Source organism: Carassius gibelio, chromosome B25 (genome assembly GCF_023724105.1).
Source record: "Carassius gibelio isolate Cgi1373 ecotype wild population from Czech Republic chromosome B25, carGib1.2-hapl.c, whole genome shotgun sequence".
Lineage (NCBI taxonomy): Eukaryota > Metazoa > Chordata > Actinopteri > Cypriniformes > Cyprinidae > Carassius > Carassius gibelio.
In genome coordinates, this window is record NC_068420.1 from 12,703,518 (window position 1) to 12,718,928 (window position 15,411).

The 15,411-nt window shown below is 36.6% G+C and overlaps 2 protein-coding genes across 4 annotated transcripts in view; one reads left to right on the forward strand and one right to left on the reverse strand.

Annotated features, from left to right (window-relative positions):
- LOC128014006 (galactose-specific lectin nattectin-like) overlaps positions 1 to 6,602 on the reverse strand; it is a 120,657-nt gene extending 114,055 nt beyond the window's left edge. The window contains exons 1-6 of one of the 3 annotated variants that reach the window (XM_052597231.1): positions 6,528 to 6,602; positions 6,336 to 6,404; positions 5,844 to 5,929; positions 5,312 to 5,434; positions 5,026 to 5,137; positions 4,587 to 4,821 (exon numbers count right to left, since the gene is read on the reverse strand). In XM_052597231.1, the coding sequence (XP_052453191.1) occupies positions 4,754 to 4,821; positions 5,026 to 5,137; positions 5,312 to 5,434; positions 5,844 to 5,929; positions 6,336 to 6,396 (450 nt within the window). In that variant the 5' untranslated portion in view covers positions 6,397 to 6,404; positions 6,528 to 6,602 and the 3' untranslated portion in view covers positions 4,587 to 4,753. Of the gene's footprint in view, positions 1 to 4,586; positions 4,822 to 5,025; positions 5,138 to 5,311; positions 5,435 to 5,843; positions 5,930 to 6,335; positions 6,419 to 6,527 lie in introns of those variants that run through there. The other 2 variants (XM_052597233.1, XM_052597232.1) reach the window with 2 other exon arrangements.
- The window catches only part of zgc:101783 (uncharacterized protein LOC447883 homolog), a 38,226-nt gene continuing 23,919 nt past the window's right edge, over positions 1,105 to 15,411 (forward strand). Inside the window, exon 1 of the mRNA XM_052597228.1 lies at positions 1,105 to 1,140. The gene's annotated coding sequence lies outside the window, so the exon portion shown is untranslated. The remainder of the gene's footprint in view (positions 1,141 to 15,411) is intronic.

Sequence of the window (15,411 nt, forward strand, 5' to 3'; positions counted from 1 at the left end):
ACGTGGTTTATGGAGTTCACCAAACAAACCTGCAAAAAATACAGTTGAATAGGTTCACCAATCAGGTATGTACAGGTAATTTTTTTTTGGTAAACATTACAGCATATTATGTATTAATTATTACGTCGATGACATGTACACTATCATATTTATTCTGTTTTTCTTAACTCTCAGGTAGGCCTATTGCTTTTTTATAATGTGACCAAAATATTTTTCAGTTAAATAAGTGTTGTATATTTGAGTTCAATAATATTTATTTAATATTTTAAGGAGATGTTTTGGTACCAAATACTATTTGAGCAATAATTATAGTACATAATTAGGCTACTTAAAAGTTTTTTATTATTATTATTTCTAATATGTCTACTACTTATATTACAATTAGTGCAGTATTTAAGGTTAAACTAGAGAAAAGGGGTTTAAATTCCTAAGCAAAGAGGCAAATAAGAGTCTTTTTTACATAAAAAAAACAAACAAACAAAACTTTTCGTTTGTAATGTCATGGTCATCCCACTTTACTAAATATATTTAGAAAATTGCAGGCCATACCTGCTTACTTATTTTTAAGTTCTTCATTTGAATAAATATTTAGACATGATTAAACACTAGATTTTTAAATTAGAAATGAAAATAAAATAACTTACATCATTCAGTGGTGCTAAAAGGCGGACAGCAGTGAAGTATTTCTTCTTTACAAAAAGTGTTTTTCTTTACAAAACTTTACTTCACAATATTCCAAGCATAATATTGTACTTTTTACTGCACTGCATTTAATATTAAATATCATTTAAAACTTAATTACATTAGAAATCTAATATTTTCTTACTTTACTCATGTAAAAGTAATTCAAAGATTTCTTGAGTACAAAAAAAGTACTTTTTTAATTTTACATTTTTAATGCTCGTAAGTTTTTAAGGTAAAACAAACAACAACTTTTATTTATGAAATGAAGCGCAGTAAAAATTTTGGCATATGCTTTGGAATGTAGTGAAGTAAAGTTTACTTTGAAAGCATGTAGAAGTAAAGAAACATCTGCCTGTGCAGTGCTCCTGTAGTCAACACCGCCATCTAGATGTTTATGTTGACATTTTTATTTGTAGTTGGTCCCCTTGTGCTACACAAGAGTCAGAGAGACAAAAAGTAAGTTATGTTTTTGAAGACATAGGTGTTTCATTCAGAAGCGCAGTGCAGTGTTTACTTTCCTGCTTACACTAGCCGTGTTTCCACTGTCGGGCCAGTGCCAGCCAGGGCTTAATACGGGCCGGGCGGGGCTAATAGCCTCCGGCCAGTAGCACCGAGGCCAGAATAGCGCAGGGTTTCCACAGTCACGGCCTGAAGCTCTGCTCCGCGTCACTTAAACATGCCCTTAACACGCCTTTCAGGAACAACGCAACCCCATCATTTCACCAACAAAGAGAAGTTATCAGAAAACTAAGAAATAAGTCACTGGAACTAGCGCGATCACAAAATGAATATGATAAAAGTGGCCATTTGTTTGCATGCTTTGTTATATATATAAATTAAAAAGCTTCAATGTTTTACTATAGAATAAGTGATACATTGATCATAATGAATTCATTTATCAGGACTCAAAATTTGTCACAGAAATACATTTATTTATTTATTTTTACGCTTAAGCGTTATGAAAATAGCCAGCTTGTTCAATCGAGTCTGTTTCTCTTTATTTGTAGCCTATAAATCACATTTAGAATGAATGATAATATCTATATTTTTATAAAAAATCCTGAACAAAAACCATTATTATATTGCTAAACAAGTCTGCCGCGTTTCAACAGCTCATTCCACGCAGCGCTAGGAAAGAAGAGTGTCAACCACCTGTGGCTCATTCGCGCTCGTCTTCTTTGCAGCGCCCTCAATGACAATGCAAATGGCTAGACCTGAGTTCAACAGCCAAGGCCTCTCGTTCTCAGGCTCCCAATAAAAGTTCCTGATTCCTTCACTTGTCTTCAGAGGCCAGACCCTCCTTTAGAGAATGAGGATGAACCGCACAAGTGTATTCGCCTCTATCAATGTGGCCTCCTGGATCAGATATGTATGGTCCCGCCATTTTAGGTCGAGTCTTTATGCAAGCACATCCTCATATACTCTGCACGTTCCAGTCTTCAGAGTTCTAGGAAAAGTCCAAGGGTCATGCAAGCATGCCCAGTTTATGACGGCGTTCAAAGCCCCCATTCTTCATGTGGTGGATTGGCCCGACAGGATATCTGGACGTCTTCCTGTTATGGAACTCCCTGCCACTCAGGTGCCTTGGTGCCATATGCAGGAAAATCAGTTGAATATGTCAAAAGTGGAATGACTAAGGCCTCTTGCAGATTTTTGGGCCGCGTGGAGATGCTTGCCCAACATCTCACTGTGGGTGCTACGCACCATTCGACATGGTTACACCATCCAATTTCAAAAAGGGCCACCTCCTTTCAGCGAGGTTCTTCCTACAAAGGTACGTCCTGGGGAGGCCTCGATTCTAAATCAAGAGATTGTGTCACTCCTAGACAAAGGGGCTATAGTAGAGGTACACCCCACTCAGATGGAGTCAGGTTTTTACAGGGGATATGCGATTTTGGACTTCGTCGACTTCATTGTTTAAATCTTGCTCTCAGAGTGAGCAAGTTCAAGATGCTAACAATGAAGTCTCAGATCCAATCCGAGGATTGGTTGTAACCATCGAACCAAAGGATGCATACTTTCACATCCAGTTCACTAGCTAGGACCACGCCACAAACAAGCTATGAAACTGGGGAACAGTAGAAAGAGGATGAAGGGGTCGAGGGAATGGGATGATGGTCAGGTTGATCAGGGTATCTTGAATTGATGGCTCAGGGAGACTCAGGGTGGGGGTACCGTCTCTAGCATATATTTAGGCCAGACAATGAGGACCCCCAAAGTTGGGAAGAGCTGAGTTATGCGTGAGCTCAGAATGCCCGTTCCTACGGAGAGGATGCAGAGGCTGATTAGTTCAGGCGTTAGATGGTAAACGCAAGTTCTCGTTTTCGTAAGCCTTTAGAAGTATGAATGAGAGAAGCTGGGCAATTGCAGCCAGTGGTTATTCGTAGGAATACTTGATCCCTCAAGTAGGTTTAAATGCACGTGGGGATCTGAGGAAGGAATAAGTGCAAGATGTTAAGTTGTAGATATACGGTGGGTCGGTTGATGGGAAGGAAGCTTTGAGACCGTTCCAGCCGGAGATGTATCGTGAAGATCATGCTTGGAGCAAGGCAGTTAAGAATGGCTTTTTGGGAAGCTTATTTGGTGTTTGGTCAGTGGTATGACCGGCGAGAGATGCATGTTTATTCCGGAACCAAGTCTAACTTCTGAAATGGGAAACGAGACGAGAGTCGGTTTACGAGACTAAGAAGTCGTGGTAAAAGAGTTGCTTGGAGGAGTTGTTGTTGAGTAGATTAAGTGGGCCTATGCATGAATTGCATAACTGCCAAACATAATAATTCCTTGTTTATGGTTTCAATTTCTACTGCATCGTCTGAGCAGATGAGTAAAATCAGACTATTCAAACCCCCAAGGATTTTATGTAATGACTATGGGACATGTTTCATAATGTTGTGGAGACTGCTCTTGACTGTGAATTGTAGGAACTGAATTCCGGAGGCTGTTCAGAATCACCCGGCAACCACCATATTAACTGCTGAAGTCTACTTAGGGTGTTGCATCTGTATACAGTTCTTCTAGCTAGTGGCCTGTCGACTATGTCAGGTTCTTGATAGGAATGCGGAGGTGCTTTGCAAGTCAGTCTGCTGGTGTCGTAGGGTTATGAGAGCAGGAGTTTCTTGCGTGGCTCCGTCACAGAATGCACAGGTGTGGAGGCGCCTGTAGACGAGAGGCAGCCCTGACAGTGGCTGAAGAAAGGGTGGAAGAAAGGATGAAAGGATGTCTTGCACCACCATCATCTGAAGAGCCTTGGGTTATGGACTAACCTACAAAAGAGTGTCCTGCTGTGGTGTCCGCAAACAACGTTTTTGGGGGTGAACTTGGATTCGTGCATGATGCGGGCACGTCATTACAGGATTTTCTAAGTCAGTTCAAGATTATGTCTCAGACTTTTGGGCCTGCTCCACATGTGACCATTTCAGTGGTTGTGTGATTCAGCGATTCGCAGAGTTATGGTGACACGCAAGGGCTTATTCCCATGTAATACTGTGTGTTCTATCATTGAAATGTGATCGTTCAAGTAAAACAGTCATCAAACACTTATTGATGCCCTGTTATCTTGGATATGTGGAGGACTGTCTAAATTAAAATATTGGATCATTGGTAAGGTTAATTCCCCTATCCCCTCATTCATTCCTATTAAAGATTATTTAATCTATTTAGGTATTACCATATATGAAGACATAAAATTGGCAGATTCAATTTTAATAAATGTATACTTTTTTTTTTTTACTTAGCAACTGTACATAAGATTTTTGTCTGCGAGTCATTGGAGCACCAACATATTTCTAAGCCCGATGATGACACCATACAGTGTCATTCTAATAACCATATTCTACATTTTTGCTGCACAATATTCTTATGTTTTCATACATGATTTTAATGAAACTCCGCAACACACAATATATGCTTTGTCAATGCTTTTATTGATTAGAGTAGTGTTTTAGAAAAGATACTGAGAAAAGAGGCAAGTTTAATTTCAGATTAACATGTTTTATAAAGGAAAAGTTCAGAAAATGTAAATGTATGTAGCACAATCACGTGGAGTGGAGCAGGATGACTGCATCTGATCTCACAGGTTTTTAGCACAAACAAAGCCAAGTTGTACTGAACATGTCAGATCATTCCAGCAACGGTTAGCTGTAGGGTGGAAAAATTAATAAAGTTATTCTGATAATTTTAGTGGTGTGTCAAAATAAAATAAAATGTTCAACTTAAGGCATTTTGTGATTTCCAAATAAGCCATTTTATGTTACTGTATATAACATTAAAGGATTGATTATAGGATGTGAATAATTATTGTAATTATTGTTATAAGTATTAATACAATCAGTGCTTTCTTACAGCTATAGGCCAGCTCCAGGCAGTTTTCGTTATTTCCTGCATTGTTCGGTTCTCCAGAGCACCAGCTGGTGTAGTCAAAGGGACTTCCATCACTCCAAATCCACTGTCCTTCCTAATGAGTGAAGAGAGTCATTACAAAGTACTCAGACTACAAAAAGAAGGTAATTATTGAGTGTTTAATACTTTACCTCATGTTTAAATACTAAAAAGCAATCTAACCATATCAGTCTCTTTAGGCCATACTTATGTCATCTTTAAAAAATAAATAAAAGGCAGAACAACTTACTTGTTCACCATCCTGAGTGCCAACCCAAAAACGTGTGTTAGAAGGCACCATGCTCAGTAGGAGATCATTTTCCAGTTTATTATGCACAGATGCAAGGTTTGCATCATAGGTTTGACAGTTTCTCTAAAGAGACATTGTTACATTGTTAATCCACTATCTTTTTGGATGTCTGGTTGATTATTTGCTTAATACTTATTTATACTTATCTATTATTTGCAGAAAATCTAGTTTTAGGCTAACTTTTCTTCAGTAAATATATTAATACATTAAAATGATTTTCTGAAGAAAAAAAAAATTAATATGACAATTAATTGTATGGAAGCATATGGGTAGCAAAATTCAGTTTGAAATGTCATATGCAAAATGTCAATGCATTTCTGTATTTAAATTTAACAATTAACTTTAACATAGGTGTAACATTTAGTTATTGTACTACAATACAATATAAATGGTATTGATCAGTCAACCAATCAATCAATCAATTGAATAATTAATAATAATAATAAACTATTGCTGCTTTATAACACATTACCTCCGCAGTGATCCAGTTAACTGTCTGAGGGAAGTACCTGTAGCATCTGACTCCAAAATTTGTCCATCCATTGGGGCATTTTTCATCTAAACAATACATAAACTTTAGGGTTCTTTAAATAAATACAGTATATAGTCTTCACATGCTGCAGAAACCTCATTAATCATGACCAAATTCAGTTCAATCATATTTCCTGTCCACCCCTTTGTAATGAAGCCTCTCAAAGATTTGGCAGAAAACAATCTTTTTATTATCTTTTTAGAGCTGCTTTACAGCAAAAGTGAATTTTGTTTGCACAACTGAATCACTATTTTCCTTCTTATTGCTGTAAAGCTGCTTTGAAACTATCTGTTTTTATATAATTATACTATATAATTATGTAGTATAAAGCTTTACTTAAATAAAGGTGACTAGACTTGACAATGATTTTACAGATTTTAATCTGGAACAAAAAAAAAGAGGTGTTTTCACAATGGTAAATAAATGTCTTACCATCTGCATTCACCACAGAATACACAATGGAAAGAAGCAGAAGACTTCTCAGCACTGCCATGATTAACCCTAAAATGAATACGCTGGGAAAGTTAAATGTCTTCAGTCATATTCTGAACATGATTCTTGATTAATTATAAATAAACACTGAGTATAATAATTATTCAACAGGTCAATGTGCCAAAAACTCACCTCGGTTTTCAGATCGTTGCAATCAGACTGTCAGTGAAGATTTTGTGAAGCTCTAGAAAGAGTCCTGTTTTTATACGTTACTTAATGTCAAGTGAGGTTAAGTCACGAGGATGATACAGGATGTGATTCTTTGGAAATAAAAGTTTTCTTTCATGGAAAGGTGACCGTTCAAATAAAATGGTCATATAACACCTATTGATTCTCAGTTATCTTGAATCTGTGGACCACAGTGTAAATTCAAATATTGAATCATTGGGTAATATGAGCTGGTATTTAAAAAAAAAAAAAAAAACTAATTGATTATACATTCAGAAGGAGCCTATTTACAGTCTGTCTGTAACCGAGATGTACTTCTAATGCTGAAAATTGCATGTTTTCTTTCTGTATATCATAGAGTTGTGTATAAGGTGTATTTTTAAATGTTTTCTTTCTTTGCTGTTCTTTAGGATGATGCTGTGAATTCTTTGCTTTGTCTTTCAGTATTACGTATCATTTGTATTATGAAAAATGTGCATTACACAATGTCTACCAGATGATTTTATTGTAAGTGACGTGTTTTCTGTTACACAAATGCAGCTGTAAGAATATCTGTACTTTTCACAAGTGCAGCAACCCTACGTACAGGGCAAATGTTATTGACAAAAAAAGAAAAACACCTCTGATGCATAATTGATATGGGAAACCCTGCACACATAAAAGGTGGAAAATATACAGTATCTCTGGACTCCTAGTCTCTGATAAAGGGCTGAAGTGGTTAGCACTTTAAAACAGTGGGGTTATTTTATATTTACCTTAATTCCCTTTAATTAAGGTACTTCATTGGGGTCGACTAATATCTGGTGTGGAAATTAATATATGCATTAAATAGAAATATCAAGTAATCTTCAATCAAAGCTAAAGTTAAGAAATCTTAAAATCTTAAAATCTAAAATCTTCATTGTCACACTAACAATAAAATAAATTAGAACAAATCTCAGTGTCCTCTTGACCTTCATTGTGGTATGGATGATGTTTCGAAAATTCTTTTGCCTGTTAACACAAATTTAGCCTTCCTATATTATACACACAAAGTGGACAACGGATATATAAATTATATAAATAAACATGAAATTTTGTCATTGTCTTAAGATTTTCTATGAAGATTTTGTGAAGCTTCAGAAAGAACCCTTGTTTTCTATTTTATTTAACATTAAGTACAGTATGTTTAAGTCACAAGGATGATACAGGATATAATTCCCTTGTACTAATGTGCGTTCTATTAGGCAAATGTGATCATTCAAGTAAAACCATTCTCATTCAAGTAAAACATCTATCGATGCCCTGTTATCTTGGATCTGTGGAGGACTGTGTAAATTCAAATATTTACTTTACAAATATTTACAAATATTATTATCATTGAGTAAGATGAGCCAGTATTTAGAGAATTATAAAACATTTTTTTTATTGAATATATATTTAGGATGTGTCTATGTACATAACAGTAGCTGTCTATGACTGAAAAGTACTTAATGTTGAAAACTACATGTCTTCGTTTTGCATATCATATCCTTTCTATATTTGGCATTTAAAATTATGTCAAAGCACATTTAGGATGATCATTGTGTATAAGGTGTATTTTTTTAAATGTTGTCTTTCCTCTCTGTTCTTCAGTGTGATTATTATTAGGAGTTCTCAGCCCCAAACACCAAAGGGACCATCCAGACTCTCATTAGCAACAGAAGCAAAACAGATGATGATAAAGGATCTGATACTTTGAAAACGTGTGTTCTGTCATGGTAATGTTATTCAACGTGGGTTGAGCTCAGGGTCCAGAGTGGGGCTGTTGTCCGAGATGTCCACAGTCAGAGGCAATCCACAGGACACCAGCACCCACTCCACAAAGGCGCTGAAATTACAGAGCCCCCAGCAAGGCAGCTGGGTAACTGTGAGGTGGCATAGTTGCGGGTCAAAACTCTGCTCTTCTGTACACAAAGAGTTTGTACTTGAGAGAAGTAACCTCTGAATTAACTTCTTACTGATAAATTCTGAAAAAAAAAACAGAGTTGTTAATTATAGGACCTAAAAACTCTGCATGTGATAACCTAAAACACTGTTTAAAGGCTTGTTCACACCAAGGACGATAACTATAAAGATAACAATATTAGCGTCCACACCAGCGAGCGATATTGTCTATGTATTCTAAGTGGACGCAAGTCTGCTGCTTTAAATTCTCAAGCTCATTACAGCAGGATTGATTCTGATTGGTTGGCAATGTTTTTATCATTCATCAGAAAAAAAAAATTGTTCTGAAAGTGATTTCAACGATATCGTTTCTCTGTGCCTTTCCGCTATTCCTTAATATTGAGAACGATTTTTAGAACTATATCTTTATCGTTATATTTATAGTTATCGTGCTTGGTGTGAACGGGCCTTAAGACTCGATAGCTGCTCCATCAATTCTTTGTCATCAGTTAGAAACCTAGGTGTGCTATTTTATAGCAATCTTTCCTTTGAAAGCCATGTTTCTGTTGTTTCATAGCCTCTGTTGCAATGTTTAAATAGATAGTTTATCAATCAAAAAGAAGATTGTGTGGTCTTTTGAACAGCAATAGAGTCAGAAAATAATGCCCGAATTTTCATTTTTGAGTGAACTACCCTTTTAAGGTTACAACCGCTACCCATGGAAAGTATTTTAAACTAACTGATTAAAAAACTCTGTTATTAAAGGTAATGGAGGATTCCTGGGAAAGACACTGATTGGTTAGAGCAGTGGTTTTCAACCTGTGGTCCGCGGCCCCCTAGTGGGCCGCGGTGGTATTGCAGGTGGGCCGCCAATTATTTTCTGTTCATTTCCAGTCCATTCTAGGGCTGTGCGATTAAAAGAAAACGTCCTAAAATCACGATTTGAGCGTGACCAGTTTTGTGACAGAGCAAAGGAAATCTGCTGCCAACAGAGAGATTCGCACTCGTGCAATATTTTAATGTGCTTTCGCGTTATATTTATGCGCTCTCACTGCTGACCGCATACACATACTGTATATACACTGCAAACACCTGAGGCACCGCTACAATTAATGAGCTCTATGAACAATGCATGGCAAAAAACAAAAAAAAGTCCCTGTATACAGGATTTTTTTATTTTTTATTTTTTTTTTCCCACAAGTCTATACATTTTTTTACATCTTCACTATAGTGATAATTTTGACTTATGTCTGTTCTAGAGATGTTACAACTTTTTGATAAAGCTCTGATTGGTTTTCTTTTGGAAATATGTTTCAAATTAATCCTGAATGCATTTATGACTGTAAAAGCACAATTGCAAAATTGATCAAAAAAATCGCGATAGTTTTTTTTTTTTTTTTTTGTCCATATCGCACAGCCCTAGTTTATTCAATAAATATAGTTTAAAATCTAGCTTCTGAGTACTAAGTTATTAACCCAACAATAGCGGGGTCAGTTAATTTTTTTGAAAAATTTGCCGCGCAAACATATGTGTTTGGTTGTGTGGGCCGCGAGTTGAAAAAGGTTGGGAACCACTGGGTTAGAGGAAAACATCACAAGAGATGTAGAGCTAACACATATTCATTGTGGTATGGATGATGTTTCGAAATTCTTTTGCCTGTCAACACAAATTTAGCCTTTCTATATTATACACATAAAGTGGACAACGGATACATAAATTATATAAATAAACATGAAATTTTGTCATTGCCTTAAGAATTTCTATGAAGATTTTGTGAAGCTTCAGAAAGAACCCTTGTTTTCTATTTTATTTAACATTAAGTACAGTATGTTTAAGTCACAAGGATGATACAGGATATAATTCCCTTGTACTAATGTGTGTTCTATTAGGCAAATGTGATCATTCAAGTAAAACCATTCTCATTCAAGTAAAACATCTATCGATGCCCTGTTATCTTGGATCTGTGGAGGACTGTGTAAATTCAAATATTTACTTTACAAATATTTACAAATATCATTATCATTGAGTAAGATGAGCCATTATTTACAGAATTATGAAACATATTTTTTTTTTGTTGAATATATATTTAAGAGGTGTCTATGTACATAAACAGTAGCTGTCTATGACTGAAAAGTATTTAATGTTGAAAACTACATGTCTACGTTTTGCATATCATATCCTTTCCATATTTGGCATTTAAAATTATGTCAAAGCACATTTAGGATGATCATTGTGTATAAGGTGTATTTTTTTAAATGTTGTCTTTCCTCTCTGTTCTTCAGTGTGATTATTATTAGGAGTTCTCAGTCCCAAACACCAAAGGGACCATCCAGACTCTCATTAGCAACAGAAGCAAAACAGATGATGATAAAGGATCTGATACTTTGAAAATGTGTGTTCTGTCATGGTAATGTTATTCAAGTTAACCATTCATCAAACACCTATCAATCCTCTGTTATCTTGGATCTGTGGAATTCAAAAATTGGATAGTGCAATATATATATATATATATATATATATATATATATATATATATATATATATATATATATATATATATATATATAAACGTTTATTGACTGTATTCAGGAAATTTCATTTAGTTTTTTCTGTATTTCATATTTTCTATACTTGGTATTTAACTAATCTCTTCTTACACATTTTGTTCATCAAGATGATATTCACACATTCAAGTAGATCCAGTTGCAGTTTTAAAGGGGGGGTGAAATGCTATTTAATGCATACTGAGTTTTTTACACTGTTAAAGAGTTGGATTCCCATGCTAAACATGGACAAAGTTTCAAAAATTGTTCCAAAAATACCTCTTCCGGTTTGTCACAAGTTTCGGAAAGTTTATTTCGAGTATGGCTCTGTGTGACATTAGATGGAGCGGAATTTCCTTATATGGGTCCTAAGGGCACGTCTGCCGGAAGAGCGCGCGCTCCCGTAGAGCAGAGCACTGAGAGCACAGACATTCACTGATCAGAGCGAGAGCGTCGCGAAATGTCACAAAAGAAGTGTATTTTTGGTTGCCAGGGCAAGACAACCCTGCAAAAAAAAAAAAAACAGCATTAAGGGACCAGTGGATAGAGTTTATTTTTACAGAGCATCAACGGAGCTGTGCAAGTGTTTTTGTTTGTTCCCTGCATTTCGAAGATGCTTGTTTTACAAACAAGGCCCAGTTTGACGACGGATTTGCGTATTGTTTATTTCTTAAGGATAATGCAATCCCAACGAAAAAGGTTCACGATCGTGTGTTGGAACCGCAGGCGGTGAGTAAAACTGCTTCAAATATCTCTGTGTTGTTAACTTAGCTATCGGCGTGCAAGCACATCAAGTAAACAACATGCGCTGTTGTCATCAAACTGCACTTCCCACATGTACACCTTAAAGGGACAATAAGTAACTTTTTAGGTATTTTATTATCTAAAATCAATATTTTTATTCATAAATATGCCCTCAATGGTGTACAAATACCTATGCCAATGTTTAAACTAATCCTCGTAAATGAAGAATTTATTATCTTTATATACATGGGACGGGTAGGTTGACGGAGGCTTCCATGTAGTTCCGCCATCTTGCAAAACTATAATAGCAAAGAGGGACAAAAAGTACTAAGCCAACGCGTTTCCACAACGCGTTTTCGGTCAGAGCCAGAAACGCAGGTGCAGAGCAGTGAGAGGCGCTTGAAACTGCACCGGCAAGTTTAAAAGTCTGGATTGCATTCTTATTATGGACCATACATATGCCGCGCCACAGGAGAAGAAAACATCGTCGCCAAAACAGTCAAAAATAGAACGTAAAAGGAAACGTGACCGTAGATTACAGAAAACAAGAGTTAATGTCGGGGAAGCTTTTTCTAGGTGGAAAGAGCTAATGCTTGATAAAGATTTCAAAAGAGACGCAGAAGTGGCCAGTTTTTCTTCTCGACAGGTAAGTCAGTGTAACAATCTATATTATAATATTTTTTTTATATCTAACAATGCATATAATTCAGAAAATATAACGAATAAATTAGACATAACTACTAATTACAATATTTCATGTTTTCCACAGTCAGTAATTCATACTGTAACATTCGTTTGTTAGTTGTCATGTTGCAGTTTGTTTGAAATAACACACCTGTTCACCTGAAGGAAAACTTGACGAAGTGCTATTAGAAGACATCCTGTCAAAGCTTTTTGGTACATATCGCCTACCGTAGATGCAACGCGTATTTGAAAAAGCGAGGCGCTGGAGAGCAAAATTAGTTTGAATGCAAAATACAATTTCACCACTAGATGGGAGTAATTCCTACTCAGTGTCCCTTTAAAAAAAAATAATAATAAAAAGACGACATAAAGTGGAACTTAGTCATTTTCCAAAACCGCTAAGCAAATATATACAGTTTCAATACATACCACATAGAGACGTCTGCTGTAGTCGTTGATGCTGCTGCTCTTGTTCAATTTCAGCCTCTGGATCTGATTCTGGATCATAAATATACGCTGAATCTGACTGTTAGCCGTAGTTTGTTTTGGATGATGTTTTTTTCCTCACGGTAATGTCACAGTTTCTAGCGCTCTCAATGCAAAAGCCTACTCGCGCTCGTGATTCTTTAGCTCCGCCCACACGTCACGCCTCCAGCCTGTCGTGTTTTTCCGGGAAAAAACGGTACAGACTATCTTTCTCTTATAAATATAATAAAACTAAGGACTTTTTGGAGTTATGAAGGATGCAGTACTACTCTATAGGTACTCAAGATTAACAGGATATTGAGTGAAAACGAGCATTTCACCCGCCCTTTAAGTATATAAACAGTATATAACATTAATAGTTTCAGTGGGACTGCCGTCCTGCCCTTGAAAGAATTCAAACAGGTCAGCACTGACCGTGCACGTTCATCTGTGAGGCATGCTGACTTTTGCTCCAGCAGCAGGGAGATGGTGGATTGGGCTCAGGGTCCAGAGTGGGGCTGTTGTCCGAGATGTCTACAGTCAGAGGCAATCTACAGGACACCAGCACCCACTCCACAAAGGCGGTGAAATTACAGAGCCCCCAGCAAGGCAGCTGGGTAACTGTGACGTACATATACGTATAACACTGCTCTTCTGTACACAAAGAGTTTGTACTTGAGAGAAGCTACTTCTTACTGATAAATTCTGAAAAAACAAAAGTGTGACCTAAAATCAATCTTGATCAGGCCTTGACAGAGTCAACAATCAACAGGTGTCTGTGGCAGAGGGGTGAGGAACGCAAGAGTGTCTCACTGCAGTGCTCCTCCGGGAGAGTTGTTATTCCAATTGGCCAATACCAGTGCTGGTAGAGGGAGCCGAAAGAAGATAAGATTCCAATTGTTTGGTCTTGGGGCGAGTAACCGCATTACAATTTCACGGTCACTCTCTTTGTCCATTCTGGTCTCCAAATTTCCTTTCCAAAGCCGTGAGCTTCTTCGTGATGTTATCCATATTGTGGTTAATCATCTCAGTCTCAGTGCTGACCGCTCTGCCCACTGCTTCAATCATGACTTCAATCATTTTCAATAACCCAGGGCAAAGCCTAGTCCCATCAGCAGAAGACCTGTTATCATGGTTCCGAATAGGTAGATATTCTCAATGTCCTCCATGGAAAGAGCCACCAGACACATGACCCGCCACCTCTCCCACACATCCATCGTGTAGCCAGCTGTGAACGTTCCGGCAGGGAAGTCAGGTTCCTCCCGAATGCAAGCTTCTCGTCAAGAAGATGGTGTCAATCAAATCTATGATTTTCAGTTTTGGAGAGCAGTGCAGAGAGAGTCTCTCAAAGACAATAGACGAGACGAGAGAGCAAGCAGGGAAGGGGAAGGGGAGGAGAGGGAAAGACATGCGTCCGCCTCTGTTGAGAGCCAAGAAGAAAATCTAATGGGAATAAACTGGAAATTACTTAAATTGCTTGAACTGGGGACATGATCTTGGTTAAAACAACCTGATTTAATGCAATTTCAGTTTAATTTCTACACTCCACATTGCTCAATCATACTGAGCCTGAGAAGTCACCTGTAGGAGAAAAAAACAATCTGTGCCAAGAGTTTTCCAATCCGTCCCCTCAGTTTATTAACTTTTCTCAGAAATTCTTAAACTGTTCACTCGGTTTAACAAATCTTGCCAACGGATTAATAAACCTTTACCCATGACTACCAATCCATGCACTCAGATTTCGTAAACTGTACCTTCGGTTTTTTAATCTGTGTACACAATTTCCCTGAATTAAAAAAAAAAAAAAATTATAGATTTTCGAGAGAAGAAGTTAAAAGGCAAAACAAAACAAAAATTGTACTGGTTAGGTTGTCATTCCTTTGTTCTCTAACTGAATGCAATGTTATAATAGGCCTAATTATTTAATAATAACATTAACAGTGAAGCATGAATCTAACTCTGGGGGATAAAGCTTAGGATAATAAAATCACCAAAATAAGTCTTCATTTTAAGAAAGAATAGTACACAAACACATTTCCAAAATTGTTTAAATGGTTATTTAAAAATAAAGCATTCATGAATTATTTTATGACAATCATTTCACTGTCTTAAGTGCACTCATTTATTTAGCCTATTAATTAAAATAATAATAATAAAAATAACTATTATTGTTCTGTAATTTCAGTTCTGTTGCTTTTATATGAAAAGAAATATGATGAACAAGACACTCAAAGTGCTTGCTATTTAATTCCATATGACAGGTGTATTTATCATTTTTACTTTAATACAAAACATGTCTTAGATTTTTATAGACCTCAATCATATATCTCCCACAGAGATCTGCACTGTCACAGTGTTTTGGGAATATCCATGCTGAATTTAAATACATAATTGCATGAGATCAGATTAAAAAAAAAAAAAAAAAACATTGGAAGAGAACGCTGCATCATGTCTTTCTGAACAAATGAGCATTAAGGTAATTTCCCAATCATGCTTTGATCTGACA